We start from the raw sequence: 17,792 nt of genomic DNA on the forward strand, positions 1-17,792 counted from the left end.
TTAAGCATTGTTGTGGACTTAGACCATCACATTTCTGTAGTGGGATTTTGAGAGTGAACATTTGAAAAATCTATAGGAAAACTCATACAAAACCATAGGAAAACATACGATTTTTCACACTTTGCTGGGTGGGCCGTTGGGGAACCTTTTGGCAAAATTACAGTACACCCACTTCTCTAGGCACCACTACTCCACTGCATAGGGCCGATGGAAAGACAGCAGTCACACACAGCATGATGTTAAAGGATAATCAGTCTATAAACTCTGACATAATGAGCCAGTAGGTCCCATTCATAACAATACAAAAACAGCATTTCCCAATCGAAATGTACAACTATTACTTCCCATTGCAAAAAGCATTTCACATTTAGCACACAAAGTAACCGGCGACCTAAAGTTTAAGTTGGAACTGACAGCGTTAACTACCTTGCAGATATGAAACAAACAATCATCACATCAGTCAAAAAGATCAAATTCCCAGTTTATGCTACAAAACCAACTTTATAAGAGGTTTTAAAAATAGTTTCTATGTGACTCAACGTTCCATGACGTACACTAAGACATTGTTGTCTAAATAGATGGATGCAGTTCAATGCATGATTAATATAATTCACCAATACATTTCTTTGGAGTCCAAAAAATATTACTATCAGGTTGTAAACCACAGCTGGCCTGATACATTGTTTGCTGCCTCCATTCGGGTTGCACTGTTCCAAAAACGGACGAATGTAACTAACGCTGGAAATGTCAATACAATCAAACTAGCAAGGGAAATGATCACAAGTCGGTCATAACGTGGTTAATAGACTAGCGTATCTATTTATGTAGCAAGCTAAGAACACAGGACCCTAGCGTTAGCTAGATAGATGTCATGCCATTGGAGGAGTGGGTGTGTCACGCCCTGACCGTAGAGAGCTTGTTATGTCTCTATTTTGGTTTGGTCAGGGTGTGATTTGGGTGGGCATTCTATGTTCCTCTTTCTATGATTTGTATTTCTTTGTGTTTGGCCGGGTGTGGTTCTCAATCAGAGGCAGCTGTCTATCGTTGTCTCTGATTGAGAACCATACTTAGGTATCCTTTTTCCCACCTGTATTTGTGGGTAGTTGTCCATGTATAGTTGCCTGTGAGCACTTCGTTGGCATCATGTTTTTTGTTTTGATGTTTATTGTTTTGTTAGCGACATCTTAAAATAAAGAAGTATGTACGCTCACAACGCTGCACTTTGGTCCACTGTTTCCACCTAGACGATCGTGACAGGGTGAATGACTGACTTTATCCCCTCATATTGTTTTTCGGTGGCTATACACATCTGGAGATGCAGGTGTCATTTGGTTAGTTAGCAAGAACCTGAACTACTGTTATCCAGTTAGCATATCTCTTGCGTTCACAAATTCACTCTGGCTCTCTACTCCAGTTTCAGAGCACTCTCATCTGAGTGTGCCAGAGCGCCAGAACAACTGATGAATTTACGAACACGCAACACCCGCGGAATATAACCGGTGTCAGTAAACGTAGACAAAAAGTAATAGTTTGTCAAAAACGCTCTAGAAAACATGTAAACAACCTAACCAGCTCTGCTATGGCGAGTAAAATGGTTAAAGTAAGGTGTTCTCTCATTTGTGTCTGGAAGTAGCTAGCTAGGAAGCTAGCCAACTTTAGCCAGTTAGCTTGGGTGCTTGGTTGGGATAAGCATGCATTGGCAGGCAAACTGCAGAAGGACGAGGAGGCTACAATTCCTTATCGTTTAACAGTGCAATTTTGATGGCCAACTAGCTGAAAAAGTTTGAGGGGATTTATCTAATGTCCTTCGTTAGATTTTAGTGAATCTTGCTCTGGCTAGCATTAGTTGTTGTTCTTGTTGATGTGCATAACTGAGGGAAAGAGAGCCTACCTTACCATGGTTGTTTGATCAATAGGACTGTAAAGTTCCCAAATGTAAGAGGACTCCCGTGGTCTTCAGATATTTGCAGAAATCATTTAGATGAATTTTGTGTCTTTTGGTGAATGGTTTCCAATGGTCTAAAGTTGTGCTGTTGCTACTGCCTGTAAACACACAGTAAGGTTCAAAGTGAATGATGGCAGGCCCGTGTGGCAAAGTACTTGTTTGTATAAAGGCCTACTGTAGCCTGGATTTGCTATAGCGCACTGGTCGGTGGAGACTGGTCCTGGACGAGACAGATGTTTTATCCACTGCAGTGTCTATTAAAATGTCCAAACGCACCGCCACTTTCTCAATCTAGATTGCTATAGAATTAGTATATGTAATTCCCAAACATTATAAGAATTTATGAAAACGTGAAAATGACCACATCTAAGTGGTTGCTTGTCAGAAAATGTTTATAAAAGCGACATTCTTCCTGGGGGTGTATATGAAAAGATTTTATGTTGCTAAAATGCTGTCAGTTCCACTTTAAATGCAACAATGTTTCACACACATCAAAGAGATGGCAGCAAACAGCAAGCACACTGCAATAAAAAAACACAGTTCCACTCACCAGATGATCATTTGAAACTTAGCTTCTCCCTTTTCAAGGATAACTTGCAACAAGAGGTTAACAAATTAGCAACAACATCCTCTTAGACAACACCTGCTGCAAACTAGCCAAAAACAAAAGCTAGCTAGCTAGACCATGGGAAAACTACTGCTCGCTATTGTGCAGTAACCTTTTGGCCTTCAAGAAGGCAGAAGTTTCCATGTTTTTGTAAATACAGTTCCACTCATTAGGTCAAAATGCAATTGGTTGATTCCACTGTCATTCCAACCCTTTCCAACAAAAATGGAAGAGATTAAATCAGAACAACATTGAAAATAATAATATAATTATTATTGTTATACTATTATAATCATTATTTTATAAATCCTTAGCCCTTCTCTGAAGGCATAGAAAGCCCATTGTTCCCCATTGTGTTTGGGTTAGTAACAATTTGTAGAGTGGCTATATTTTCTCCTTTAGCATGCATTTTTTCACTATTCTGAATGTCTAAAGAATTAATTTCTTGTTCTGAAATATGAACACAAAAATACTGGACATTATGAAATCTTATTATGGTGGTGATTTGACAAAATTAGAATCATGGTCTTGAATTGGACTTTTCTGGTCTCTGGCTTTTTCTTGTCTCAGTCCCCTTGTCCCCCTCCCGGTCTTGCCCCCCTCCCGGTCTTGCCCCCCTCCCGGTCTTGCCCCCCTCCCGGTCTTGTCCCCCTCCCGGTCTTGTCCCCCTCCCGGTCTTGCCCCCCTCCCGGTCTTGCCCCCCTCCCGGTCTTGCCCCCCTCCCGGTCTTGCCCCCCTCCCGGTCTCGAATCGGGCTTTAGGTGGTCTCGAACACAACACTGTTAGAGCTACTAGTGTGCAGCTTTTACTTTCTGAAATCATCCAACACATCTAACATTTCCAAAGACAAATAGTTAAGTAATAATGTATGTTTTGCCTTTGCAGATTCATCCTTAAAAAGGCTCAAGACACCTTTATTTTCACCTTTAGATTCTACTGCATGGTTTATTAAACAGTAGGCACAAATACATTACATTTAGCATTTTTACAGGGCAGATGGCTGGCTACATACCTCAAGTATACTCACTGCTATTTCTTCCTTGATCTATACATTTTGTAATTACATGTACAGCACTTCATTTTATATTTTTTCAGTGGCACAGTTCAAACCCAACCATAGGGGGGCGGTAGTTATCCACCAAGAAGTACATTTGTTCAGTTCATATTTCCATCCCTTCAGCGCATACTGATGATGTGTCCCCCCTTATTGCTTAATTAGCTAATTAAGCAATAAGGCCAGAGGGGGTGTGGTATATGGCCAATATACCACGGCTAGGGACTGTTCTTATGCACGATGCAACACGGAGTGCCTGAACACCAGCCTTAACTGTGGTATATTGGCAATATAGCACAAACCCCCGAGGTGCCTCATTGCTATTATAAACTGGTTACCAACGTAATTAGAGCAATAAAAAGACATGTTTTGTCATACTAATGGTATACGGTCTGATATACCACGGCTGTCAGCCAATCAGCATTCAGGGCTCGAACCACCCAGTTTACAAGTAGCTATACCTCCCTCTGTTCTCCATGTATGTTTTAGGAAGACGAATATGGGACATGAATGGGTTTCTCTTGTTCCCGTCAGTTCCCTTTAAAGTACGTGAGGGAGATAGGTCAGTAAATTTGGAGTGTTTATCGGTTAGCTCCATAGACTTCACATTGTTGTATGTCCCATTATGGCATCTGTGACAGCATGGGCAGTGCCATTGAGGGTATCTCCATTTTTAAGTAGTCAATTTTCTTCTAATACTTGTATGAGTTGACAAAAAAAACTGAAAGAGTGCACACTGCCACCTAGAGTGTGTTGTTTGAACAGGTATAAATACAAGGTTGGCGATTTACCTGCAGTTATGAAATGTTTCCTCACAAGTATAATTAATTGTCTGATCCCTCCTGGTGACCTGGATGGAATCATGTGATCCTTCCCTAACCCATAGGAAGTCCCACCCAGTTGACTACTTGCTAAAACGGGCTTTTGTGCACAAAAAAAAGTTCTCTATCTCCCTGACTGACTGTCTGTTGCGAGGTGTTTTAGCTTGTCACGTTATACTCCAGTCTAAAGGGATACAATTGATTGAGCCCTACTGTACCAATTGTCTGTGTTTTATGAGGTATTTTTGCTGGTTATATTATACTTCTGTCTAAAAGAGAAGTTTCTGTTGGTTACCCGTCCCTTTTATTTGTTGTGAGGTCTTTGGGGGTACTTTACTGTGATCCTCTGTGTGTGTGTGTAGTGTTACTGCGGTCCCCCTGAGTCCAGTACATCTCTGTCTGCATCTCGGTCAGTCTGGAGACGGTCCTCTGGAACGCAAAGATCTCCTCCTCCGCTGTGAACAGAGACAGACGGTCCCCCACATCCTACAAATAGAACCACAGACAGTGGGTTTAACTCAACTACAACCATGACCAAAACAATGGGGTCGACACAAACATGACCACAAAGAGAATTTAACACGAACACAGCCGTTAACAAACCACAAACACAAATGTTTATATCAAGCTGGGGCTGGAACCAGAATCAGAACAAGGAATGAATGTGATCTATACTCATCCGAAACAGAACCATTCTTTTAAAAGCATGGAAAAAAGTCCTACAAAAAAAATGCAACAAAATGCCTATCCAAAGCCCTCACTATCACTCAAAAACGTATATTTCAGCGTCTGCCTGGCCTGACTGCTGAAATTCTTTGCCGGTGCGTGTGTGTAGGGTACCTCCACCACTGAAGCATAGGCTATTGTAGCCCAGTGACGTTACAAGCGTGATTCAGAAATCAGGGAGAGATTTCTAATAAGAGAATAATGGATTCACTTTTTCAATGCTAGTTAAGGATACTATAGTACATTTCACATTGGATTTATTCCTTCATAGAAGCCGCTCCTCCTAGGTATAATTCTGTGGACCTAATTCAGATAATGCATGTCATAACAAGATGCCCAGCGCTTCAAGCCTCCTCCTCCACCCTTTCTCATGCTCTCCTCACCTGCAAAATTTCATTAGTATCTCACGCCCTACTCTTGTCTGTCCACTGCATGGAAACAACTAGGCCTATATCTTGCCCGTTGCATAGTAAACTGCTCTATCCCCAATGATTGATGAAGTCATTTAATGTTAAGCTACACAACAAAAATTTTAATTAATATTTCAGAGGTTTAAAAAGGAACAGGTGGGCCTCCGTACAGGAGTTGCAGCGATGGGACAATTAGATATCATGAAATTGGGGAGAAAAAAAGTGGTAAAATAAAAAAGGAACAATATAAACCGTTACTTTTTTGGGGTTCGAACCGGTTGCGAACTTTATTTTGCTGGTCGTAAAATGATGGTTCTGTTCAGAATGGAACAATTGGAAAATAATTTTTTGGTTCCAACCCGACATCAAGGAATGTGTTTTTGGTTATGTTCTGGTCTTGTTGTGGTTGGACCATGTGGTCTCACCCCGCTCAGGCCCAGGTCGTCCAGTAGCATGCGGTCACGGTCGTCCTCCCCTCCAGAGTGGACAAACAGCCTGTCCAGAGGGGCATCAGCTAACAGCACCACCCTCACCTGTGACAGATGAACAATGGAATGGTAACAACTTTGTAACAACTAAAGTGAAACAGTGACACCTGCTGTAAGATAGAGTGTGGATAGATGGATACAGGTGATGCTATTGCACATAATAACGCCTACAACAAACTACAGTATAGACCATGGCAGTATGTCAAATACTTGAGTTACAAACAGGTACAGATTGGGAAGCACCTAGGCAGCAGTACCTAATACAGGTAGCTTAGTGGTTAAGAGCGTTGGGCCAGTAACCAAAAGGTCGCTGGTTTGAATCCCCGAGACCACTAGGTGAAAAATCCTTGAGTAAGGCACTTAAACCTAATTGCTCCTGTAAGTCGCTCCTCATAAGAGTCTGCTAAATGACTAAAAATGTTAATGTAAAACATGACGTTTTCCCCATGCAGTGTGACTGACACTGACCTTGTTGTCATAGAAATTGTCTATCAGTGTGATGAAGCGCCGTGCCTGATCCTTCAGAGTCAGGGTAAGCATGGGGACATGACGGATAAACACTGTGTCAAACGCCTGGGCCATCTCCAGGTAGTCACTAGCACCCACTGGCTGGAACATACAGAGAGAGGGATAATAAGCAAAAACACACACGCACACACACGGAGGAGTTTAAACGCAATCACACAAGTACAGATGTAGGATTTTAATTTGACATATATTGTCCAGGCAAAATAATCCTGCAGCAAAAGGACTTGAATGTTTAGTCCACAATGTTGCTTGTTCGGTGGTTAGGCTATTAGCTGGCCAAAAGTAGGCTACTTGACAAGTGCAATACTGTTAATTTAACAGTGGGCTTTCAGTGAATTTATGTAAATCACAACACTCAACTGCCGAAGACGTGGATGTCGATTATGGTATCCCCCCGCACCTCTGATTCAGAGGGGTTGGGTTAAATGCGGAAGACACATTTCAGTTGTACAACTGACTAGGTATCCCTTTTCCTGCGGTGCAGGAAAATTCTCAGCAACAAAAGATTGATCAAATTGAGATCCTATATCTGCATAGTACAATGTAGGGATTAATATGGCAAACCAGAATCCTGGAACTGTCCCTGGAACACTTCACATTTTCAGATTTTTTTATGACAAAACCCAGGAAATTACAACATTTTTCCCCAAAGTCACACTAATGCTATTCCACAAAACACAAGATAGCTAAACATTCAATAGCACATTATCCAAACAGGTTGTCACATGTAAGCCTTTAGCCTAGTGTATTTACTTCACAAAAAGTCACCATAAATTCAAAGCACACGTATAATTGAAACCGACAGACTGCACATAAGAACTGAATGCATTTAATAAACCCTACAGGAAACCCCTACAGTATAGCCTATAAAATAACATGTGCCTCTTTGAGCAGTCATTGAGACTCTTCTGACAGTCACGAATTTGATAGGCCTATGCACAATTCACTACATGGGCATCTCTGAGATGAAATCTGTTAACAATTCAGAGATGCATCAGGAAAAATCCTATCTTCTCCTGTCCTAGAGCCTAGGCTATTTTCCTATCCAGTCTGAATCCCACTCTCAACCCAAAATCATGACTCCTGTCTCGCATTAAAATTCCTAACTTCGTTCTGTAATCCATAGGCTGCAATGTACACTGCTCAAAAAAATAAAGGGAACACTTAAACAACACAATGTAACTCCAAGTCAATCACACTTCTGTGAAATCAAACTGTCCACTTAGGAAGCAACACTGATTGACATTAAATTTCACATGCTGTTGTGTAAATGGAATAGACAACAGGTGGAAATTAGAGGCAATTAGCAAGACACCCCCAATAAAGGAGTTGTTCTGCAGGTGGTGACCACAGACCACTTCTCAGTTCCTATGCTTCCTGGCAGATGTTTTGGTCACTTTTGAATGCTGGCGGTGCTTTCACTCTAGTGGTAGCATGAGACGGAGTCTACAACCCACACAAGTGGCTCAGGTAGTGCAGCTCATCCAGGATGGCACATCAATGCGAGATGTGGAAAGAAGGTTTGCTATGTCTGTCAGTGTAGTGTCCAGAGCATGGAGGCGCTACCAGGAGACAGGCCAGTACATCAGGAGACGTGGAGGAGGCCGTAGGAGGGCAACAACCCAGCAGCAGGACCGCTACCTCCGCCTTTGTGCAAGGAGGAGCACTGCCAGAGCCCTGCAAAATGACCTCCAGCAGGCCACAAATGTGCATGTGTCTGCTCAAACAGTCAGAAACAGACTCCATGAGGGTGGTATGAGGGCCCGACGTCCACAGGTGGGGGTTGTGCTTACAGCCCAGCACCGTGCAGGACGTTTGGCATTTGCCAGAGAACACCAAGATTGGCAAATTCGCCACTGGCGCCCTGTGCTCTTCACAGATGAAAGCAGGTTCACACTGAGCACATGAGCACATGTGACAGACGTGACAGAGTCTGGAGACACCGTGGAGAACGTTCTGCTGCCTGCAACATCCTCCAGCATGACTGGTTTGGCGGTGGGTCAGTCATGGTGTGGGGTGGCATTTCTTTGGGGGGCTGCACAGCCCTCCATGTGCTCGCCAGAGGTAGCCTGACTGCCATTAGGTACCGAGATGAGATCCTCAGACCCCTTGTGAGACCATATGCTGGTGCGGTTGGCCCTGGGTTCCTCCTAATGCAAGACAATGCTAGACCTCATGTAGCTGGAGTGTGTCAGCAGTTCCTGCAAGAGGAAGGCATTGATGCTATGGACTGGCCCGCCCGTTCCCCAGACCTGAATCCAATTGAGCACATCTGGGACATCATGTCTCGCTCCATCCACCAACGCCACGTTGCACCACAGACTGTCCAGGAGTTGGCGGATGCTTTAGTCCAGGTCTGGGAGGAGACCATCCCTCAGGAGACCACCCGCCACCTCATCAGGAGCATGCCCAGGCGTTGTAGGGAGGTCATACAGGCACGTGGAGGCCACACACACTACTGAGCCTCATTTTGACTTGTTTTAAGGACATTACATCAAAGTTGGATCAGCCTGTAGTGTGGTTTTCCACTTTAATTTTGAGTGTGACTCCAAATCCAGACCTCCATGGGTTGATAAATTTGATTTCCATTGATCATTTTTGTGTGATTTTGTTGTCAGCACATTCAACTATGTAAAGAAAAAAGTATTTCATAAGAATAGTTCATTCATTCAGATCTAGGATGTGTTATTTTAGTGTTCCCTTTATTTTTTTGAGCAGTGTATTATCAAAGCACTTCTCTCGCCTATACATGTCAAAATGACACTAGAACATTTCCCCCGCTTCTCTGCACTGTCTCGTAGGCCTGTGGTAGAGAATGTGTGATCAATTTGTATGAGAGTAGATATGGATTTTTTTTTTTTTAACAGAGTTGGTCCCTGTTAAGATACCATGTACTATTTCCACTCGTCATCTCCATGTTATTCATGAGCTGATATGCGATCTTCTCTATAATCAACAACTTGATCCTGTTATTCATGAGCTGATCTGCTATCTTCTCTATAATCATCAACTTGATCCTGTTATTCATGAGCTGATCTGCTATCGTATCTATAATCAACAACTTGATCCTGTTATTCATGAGCTGATCTGCTACCTTCTCTATAATCAACAACTTGATCCTGTTATTCATGAGCTGATCTGCTATCGTATCTATAATCAACAACTTGATCCCGTTATTCATGAGCTGATCTGCTATCGTATCTATAATCAACAACTTGATCCTGTTATTCATGAGCTGATCTGCGATTTTCTCTATAATCATCAACTTGATCCTGTTATTCATGAGCTGATCTGCGATCTTCTCTATAATCATCAACTTGATCCTGTTATTCATGAGCTGATCTGCTATCTTCTCTATAATCAACAACTTGATCCTGTTATTCATGAGCTGATCTGCTATCTTCTCTATAATCATCAACTTGATCCTGTTATTCATGAGCTGATCTGCGATCTTCTCTACAATCAACAACTTGATCCTGTTATTCATGAGCTGATCTGCTATCTTCTCTATAATCAACAACTTGATCCTGTTATTCATGAGCTGATCTGCGATCTTCTCTATAATCAACAACTTGCTCCTGTTATTCATGAGCTGATCTGCTATCTTCTCTATAATCAACAACTTGATCCTGTTATTCATGAGCTGATCTGCTATCTTCTCTATGATAAACAACTTGATCCTGTTATTCATGAGCTGATCTGCTATCTTCTCTATAATCATCAACTTGATCCTGTTATTCATGAGCTGATCTGCTATCGTATCTATAATCAACAACTTGATCCTGTTATTCATGAGCTGATCTGCGATTTTCTCTATAATCATCAACTTGATCCTGTTATTCATGAGCTGATCTGCGATCTTATCTATAATCATCAACTTGATCCCGTTATTCATGAGCTGATCTGCTATCTTCTCTATAATCATCAACTTGATTTTGCCAAACATATCAGATATTCTGTCATTAGTTGAGGGAGCAAGTTTAGCAACTTTGGTCATTTGACTTGTTTGACTCCCGTTACAAAGTTTGTGTGATTCGACAACACTATACTCGGGGTGCACTCTGTGTCAAGATAGCCTACTGCTGAAATGCACTGAATTAATTGAGGAACATGATAACGCTCTGAATTTATGAACGGCCTGTTTCACAAAGTGACAATGTCATTGGGGTTCAAAGATAGTTACTCTATCATTACTAAATAACAGTTTCATTTGGTCTGAAATCTTTACATAGTGGCGCAGCCAAGCTGACAAGATGGAGCAGAGCCCCACTTATTTGTGAGAACCCTGGCATAGTGACCATACAATCCATTCTTAAAGTATTCTGACCCCTTCCCTTGTTCCACATTGTTATATTACAGACTTATTTAAAAATAGATTAAATAAAAAATGTTGCTCATCAATCTACACACACACACACACACACACACACACACAATACCCCATAATGACAAAGCAAAAACAGGTTTTTATTTTTAATAAATTTGCACAAAAAAAATCAAAAGTATTCAAACACTTTGCTTTGAGACTCGAAATTGAGCTCAGGTACAGTTGAAGTCAGAAGTTAACATACACCTTAGCCAAATTAATTTAAACTTAGTTTTTCACAATTCCTGACATTTAATCCTAGTAAAAATTCCCTGTTTTAGGTCAGTTAGAATCACAACTTTATTTTAAGAATGTGAAATGTCAGAATAATAGTAGAGAGAATTATTTATTTCAGCTTTCATTTCTTTCAACACATTCCCAGTACACTCAATTAGTATTTGGTAGCATTGCCTTTAAATTGTTTAACTTGAGTCAAACGTTTCAGGTAGCCTTCCACAAGCTTCTCACAATAAGTTGGGTGACAGAGCTGGTGTAACGGAGTCAGGTTTTGGAGGCCTTCTGTGGGATTGAGGTCAGGGCATTGTGATGGCCACTCCAATACCTTGACTTTGTTGCCCTTAAGCCATCTTTCCACAACTTTGGAAGTATGCTTGGGGTCATTGTCCATTTAGAAGACCCATTTGCGACCAAGTTTTAACTTCCTGACTGATGTCTTGAGATGTTGCTTCAATATATCCACATAATTTTCCTTCCCCCTTTTTCCTCCAAACATAACAATGGTCATCATGGCCAAACAGTTCTATTTTTTGTTTCATCAGACCAGAGGACATTTCTCCAAAAAGTACAATCTTCGTCCCCATGTGCAGTTGCAAACCGTAGTCTGGCTTTTTTTATGGCGGTTTTGGAGCAGTGGCTTCTTCCTTGCTGAGCAGCCTTCCAGGTTATATCGATATAGAACTTGTTTTACTGTGGATATAGATACTTTTGTACCGGTTCCCTCCAGCATCTTCACAAGGTCCTTTGCTGTTGTTCTGGGATTGATTTGCACTTTTCGCACCAAAGTACTTTCATCTCTAGGAGACAGAACGCATCTTCTTCCTGAGCGGTATGATGGCTGCGTGGTTCCATGGTGTTTATACTTGCGTACTATTGTTTGTACAGATGAATGTGGTACCTTCAGGGGTTTGGAAATTGCTCCCAAGGATGAACCAGACTTGTGGAGGTCTACAATAATATTTCTGAGGTCTTGGATGATTTCTTTTGATTTTCCCATGATGTCAAGCAAAGAGGCACTGAGTTTGAAGATAGGCCTTCAAATACATCCACAGGTACACTTCCAATTGACTCAAATTATGCCAATTAGCCTATCAGAAGCTTCTAAAGCCATGACATAATTTTCTGGAATTTTCAAAGCTGTTTAAAGGCACAGTCAACTTAGTGTATGTAAACTTCTGACCCACTGGAATTGTGATGCAGTGAACTAATATAATAAAATAATCTGTCTGTAAAGAATTGTTGGAGAAATTACTTGTGTCATGCACAAAGTAAATGTTCTAACCGACTTGCCAAAACTATAGTTTGTTCACAAATTTCTTGTTGAGTGGTTGAAAAACAAGTTTTAATGACTCCAACCTAAGCGTATGTAAACTTCTGACTTCTACTATACATCCTGTTTCATTGATCATCCTTGAGATGTTTCTACAACTTGATTGGAGTCCACCTGTGGTAATTTCAATTGATTGAATATGATTTGGAAAGGCACAAACCTCTCTATATAAAGTCCCACAGTTGACAGTGTATGTCAGAGCAAAAACAAAGCCAAGAGGTAGAAGGAATTGTCCGTAGAGCTTCGAGACAGGTTTGTGTGACGGCATAGATCTGGGGAAGGGTACCAAAACATTTCTGCAGCATTGAAGGTCCCCAAGAACACAGTGGCCTCCGTCATTCTTAAATGGAAGAAGTTTGGAACCACCAAGACTCTTCCTAGAGCTGGCCACCCGGCCAAACTGAGCAATCAGGGGAGAAGGGCCTTGGTCAAGGAGGGGATCAAGAACCCGATGGTTCCTCTGTGGAGATGGGAGAACCTTCCAGAAGGGCAACCATCTCTACAGCACTCCACCAATCAGGCCTTTATGGTAGAGTGGCCAGACGGAAGCCACTCCTCAGTAAAAGGCAACCTGACAACCAGTTTGGAGTTTGCCAAAAGGCACCTAAAGGACTCTCAGACCATGAGAAACAAGATTATCTGGTCTGATGAAACCAAGATTGAACTCTTTGGCCTGAATGCCAAGCGTCACGTGTGGAGGAAACCTGTCACCATCCCTACGGTGAAGCACAGTGGTGGCAGCATCATGCTGTGGGGATGTTTTTCAGCAGCAGGGAGCAGGGAGACTAGTCAGGATCGAGGGAAAGATGAACAGAGCAAAGTACAGAGAGATCCTTCATGAAAACCTGCTCCAGAGCGCTCAGGACCTCAGACTGGGGCAAGGTTCACCTTCCAACAGAACAACGACCCTAAGCACACAGCCAAGACAACGCAGGAGTGGCTTCGTGACGGCTTCGGGACAAGTCTCTGAATGTCCTTGAGTGGCCCAGCCAGAGCCCGGACTTGAACCCGATCGAACATTTCTGGAAAGACCTGAAAATAGCTGTGCAGCGACGCTCCCCATCCAACCTGACAGATCTTGAGAGGATCTGAAGAGAAGAATGGAAGAAACTACCCAAATACAGGTTTGCTAAGCTTGTAGCACCATACCCTGTAATTGCTGCCAAAGGTGCTTCAACAAAGTACTGCGTAAAGTGTCTGAATACTTATGTAAATTTGTGCACAACATTTGAGATAAATACGCCTTTTGTGAATATGGAACATTTCTGGGATCTATTATTTCAGCTCATGAAACACTTTACATATTGGGTTTATATTTTTGTTCAGTTTAGAAACACTAAAAAGGCCAATGCTATTCCCTGCTGAACAAAAATTGTTAAAAATAGCCTGTAGTCTTTGACCTTGAACAGCACACAGATGAATGAATATAGAATTGGAGGGGACAGGAGGGAGCAAGGACGAGAGCAGAAGGAATGAGAATGAGATTAACAAAAAATGTAAAAGAAGAAGAGGCAGAAACAAAGGGGAAGGACACAATGAAGGAGGTAGAAAAAAACAGCAGGAAAAGGTACAATAAGTGGATGAATCAAGAAAACAGGAAAGATAGAGCGAAGGGGGGAGTGAGGGCAAAAAGAGAGAGAAAGAATAAGGAAGAATAGAGGGATCTGGTTGGAAGAGAAAAAGTAGCAGAGCATAGTCAACACAGAGAAGAAAGAGAGAGAGATACAATAACAAGCAGGAGAGAGACGGAGTTGGGAGAAAGAGAGAGGGAGATAAATCAAAATAAAGAGAGAGTGATAGAGAAGATGGTTGTGGAAGTAACTCACTCTATCACACAGTTCTTTAAAGGTACAGTCAGCGATGGATCCACAGGTTTTCTCCAGTCTCAACTCTCTGCCCTGCACCGTCAGAACCCTGGGACCCATTACTACGGAAACACACACAAGATTCATTTACCCAACATAGAGCTGATCATACACAGAAATCAACTCAATACTGAAACTATGGCCACTACTTTAGCCTCAATATCACTGGTCCTACCAGTTTACTATAGTAATGCAAGTTCCAATAGTGTAAGTGAACATATTCTGTTTGCCTCCATTTTTCCCCTTCTCTCTTTTTCTCCCATCCTTGTCTCTCAATCTCCCCAGTCCACTCTCTCACCCTTTTACTTTCTCTCTCCCCCCTTTCTCTTACTACAAGAGGTACATTAACTTCCTACCATTGTTTTGTCTCACAGCAAGCTCGTGAAACAGCGTATCCATTAAGGCCTCCGCATCAGGCTCTCTGGTGCTGCACACACACACACACACACACACACACACACAATGGGGAAGAGAGAAAGAGGGGGATAATAGAATATGAAATTAATAAGGCTGAAGTGGCCACATCAAACAGCGGGTGCGGGGAGGGGGAGGGGGAAGGGGGGTACTTAGCTTTTCACTCCATCTCCAAAAAACGAGATGTTAGACTGTAAACACAAACATTAGCCTGTGAATGCGTGGCAGATTGAATCGGTCTGTCTGTGCATGTGTTTTAACTCTCGTTCAGGTAAAGAGGAGTGCAATGTGTTTTATTTGCATACACTAAAAGAGAAAAGCACTTGAAATCTCTGGCTACGCAATGAGCAACGACAACGTTATTCATATTCTGTGTGTGTGTGTGTGTACAGGTAATCGGAAGAATAGTACTCTGCCTTTTCAAACTCAATCATTTTGTATTTCTCTACTCCTCTATCTGTCCCTTTATCTCTCACTCTAGGTTAGGGATCTTACTGTCATTGTAGGTTAGGCATATCACTGTAGGTTAGGGATCTCACTGTAGGTTAGGGATCTCACTGTCACTGTAGGTTAGGGATCTCACTGTACGTTAGTGTCCTTACTGTCAATATAGGTTAGTGTCCTTACTCGGTCCTTACCTACTCCTAACTCCCTCTCATTTTTTACGGTCTGTCCATCTCTTGCTCTCTCTCTGATACTAACCTGCAGTGACATTAAGGACACTGACCTACAGTGACAGTAACGCAAACTGGCAGAACAGTTAGTGTGTGTTTTTTGTTAGGTTCCCACATGAAAATAAATACTATAGTATACTATGGTATAAGTACTACAGTATTCACTGTAGTGGTTTTGCAGACTTCACTGTAGTATTCACTGTAGTGTTTTTGCAGACTTCACTGTAGTATTCACTGTAGTGTTTTTGCGGACTAAAGTTAGCAAAAACTGTATTTACTGTAGTATTTAGTCAACTATAGTATAAATACTGTTGTAACAAAAAAATGGTAGTATATATACTATAGTAATTACTGTAGTGTTTTTGGAAACTGGTGAATACTGTAGTATTTACTGCAGTGTTTTTGTGGACTGCATTGTTTTTTGGGATATTACTGTAGTATTTACTAAAGTGTTTTTGTTATATTATTTTTGACATAGAAATGGGGGCTTTCTCCTTGAGGAAACCTACTGGAAAAATAATAAAAAACCTGCTCTTTTCTATAACCTATAGAATATACACAATATATAATCTATACTTGGCATGTAGGTTTCTCACTTATGGCGGGCACAAATTGATATATAGGGGAGGGGAATGGGCAGGGTATATGAAAAGGAAATACTTTAGTATTACTATAGTTAAACTACTTTTTTGTGGATAACACTAGTATTTACTATAGTATTCTACAGTGTACTACAAAATGCTATAGTAAGTACTACACATGATTGAGAGATACGACAGTGTTTAGTATAGTATTCTACACTTCACTACACGATTACATATATTCTATAGTAAACTGTAGCATTTTTTTTATGTGGGTTGATGTAATAGTGTTATAGTTGCCATCACTGTGTTATATCTCAGGGATTGTGTAAACAGGTGTGTGTGTGTGTGTGTGTCCTCCATACTGCCCCACACAGAGAGATGGATGTGCAGAGTGAGGGAGGGGGCAGGAAACACAGGGACAAAGACAGACAGAACAAACACAAAGATGAGCTAAGCTCAAGAGACTGACTCTTATTTAGGATTGTGGTTATAAATCATCCTTCACATTGTGAGAGAAAACACATGCATGCATACATGGGTACACACACACGTACAGTACAGGCATTCATGCACACAGGCCCAAACACACACACACACACACACTCTTACAGGTAGTAGAGTTTCCCTGCTGAAGGTAGGTCCAGTCTTCTGTAGTCAACTCCAGAGTCTATGCCCATGGGCTGGCAGTATTCCTACACACACACACACAGAAAAACAATGTGCAATGTGGCCAAAACAACTTCGGCACCAAAACCAATGTGGGTTTGTGTGTAAGAGGGTTAAGGTTTGTGTGTAAGAGGGTTAAGGTTTGTGTGTAAGAGGGTTAAGGTTTGTGTGTAAGAGGGTTAAGGTTTTGTGTAAGTGAGCGTTAGTGAAAGGTGCATAATAGCATTTCCACAGAGGGTGAGTGTACTGTAATGTTTTAAGGCTTGACTAACTTCCTCATGTTTTTGTCATGTTTTCATTGTTGTATTTATCTAGCTGATCTGCAGTCCTTTCTTAAGTCAAGTGGAACAGCAGAGTTCAAACTTCTGCTGCAGAGTTCAAACTTTCCCAGTAACTATAAAATGGCAACGCGATACATGTCAGCGAGCGGGGCACACTATAATCATTATCTCCTCTATTCTCAGAAAAAAAAAGAAAAGAGTAGAAAAAAAATGTATATCATCAAAAGATCGCCGTGCCAGACGAATCAGTATTCAGTGACAGCTCGGAGCAAATTATGAAATCAGTGAATTTGTGCCACCGGCCTCCTTGAGCAGTGGGATAATTAGCAATCACCACAAAGCAAGGAGACGGAAATACTCCATTCTTCTACCTCCGCTGTCAACTTCTTATCTCTGCGCCCGCTCACACGAACGGGGTTCCCACTCCGAGCCAATTGGTTGAATCAGGCTTAATAACAACCTGACAAACTCTCCATCCCCCACGCACAAAAGGGACATGTCATTTCATCAACCTAGCCGCGACCTCGCTAAGCAGCGCCGCGGCCGACAGGTAAATAGTCCCTTCGCAATAACACCTCGGCGACGCCATCAACCGCCACGTCGCATTACAAAACTAACGCTAATCTTGTCTTCTCCCGTCTTTTTTTTCCCTCTTCGATTTGTCTACCTATAGAAGCCTGATGGGTCACTCACAGCATCTCTTGAAGGAAAATAAGAGAGAGAGAGAGAAAGAGAGAGATAGCGAGATAGACAGAGACATGAAGGCAACACAATCAGTGATGATGGCATCATTGGT

At 41.8% G+C, this 17,792-nt stretch overlaps 1 protein-coding gene across 2 annotated transcripts in view; it reads right to left on the bottom strand.

The window, feature by feature from the left end:
• Positions 1-3,465: 3,465 nt before the first annotated feature.
• afg1lb (AFG1 like ATPase b) overlaps positions 3,466-17,792 on the bottom strand; it is a 32,906-nt gene continuing 18,579 nt past the window's right edge. Inside the window, exons 8-13 of one of the 2 annotated variants that reach the window (XM_055885323.1) lie at positions 16,659-16,741; positions 14,734-14,804; positions 14,339-14,439; positions 6,520-6,660; positions 5,989-6,096; positions 3,466-4,913 (exon numbers count right to left, since the gene is read on the bottom strand). In XM_055885323.1, coding sequence (XP_055741298.1) covers positions 4,761-4,913; positions 5,989-6,096; positions 6,520-6,660; positions 14,339-14,439; positions 14,734-14,804; positions 16,659-16,741 — 657 coding nt within the window. In that variant the 3' untranslated portion in view covers positions 3,466-4,760. The remainder of the gene's footprint in view (positions 4,914-5,988; positions 6,097-6,519; positions 6,661-14,338; positions 14,440-14,733; positions 14,805-16,658; positions 16,742-17,792) is intronic. The other variant, XM_055885324.1, reaches the window with a different exon arrangement.

The sequence above is a fragment of the Salvelinus fontinalis genome, chromosome 27 (assembly GCF_029448725.1).
Source record: "Salvelinus fontinalis isolate EN_2023a chromosome 27, ASM2944872v1, whole genome shotgun sequence".
NCBI lineage: Eukaryota > Metazoa > Chordata > Actinopteri > Salmoniformes > Salmonidae > Salvelinus > Salvelinus fontinalis.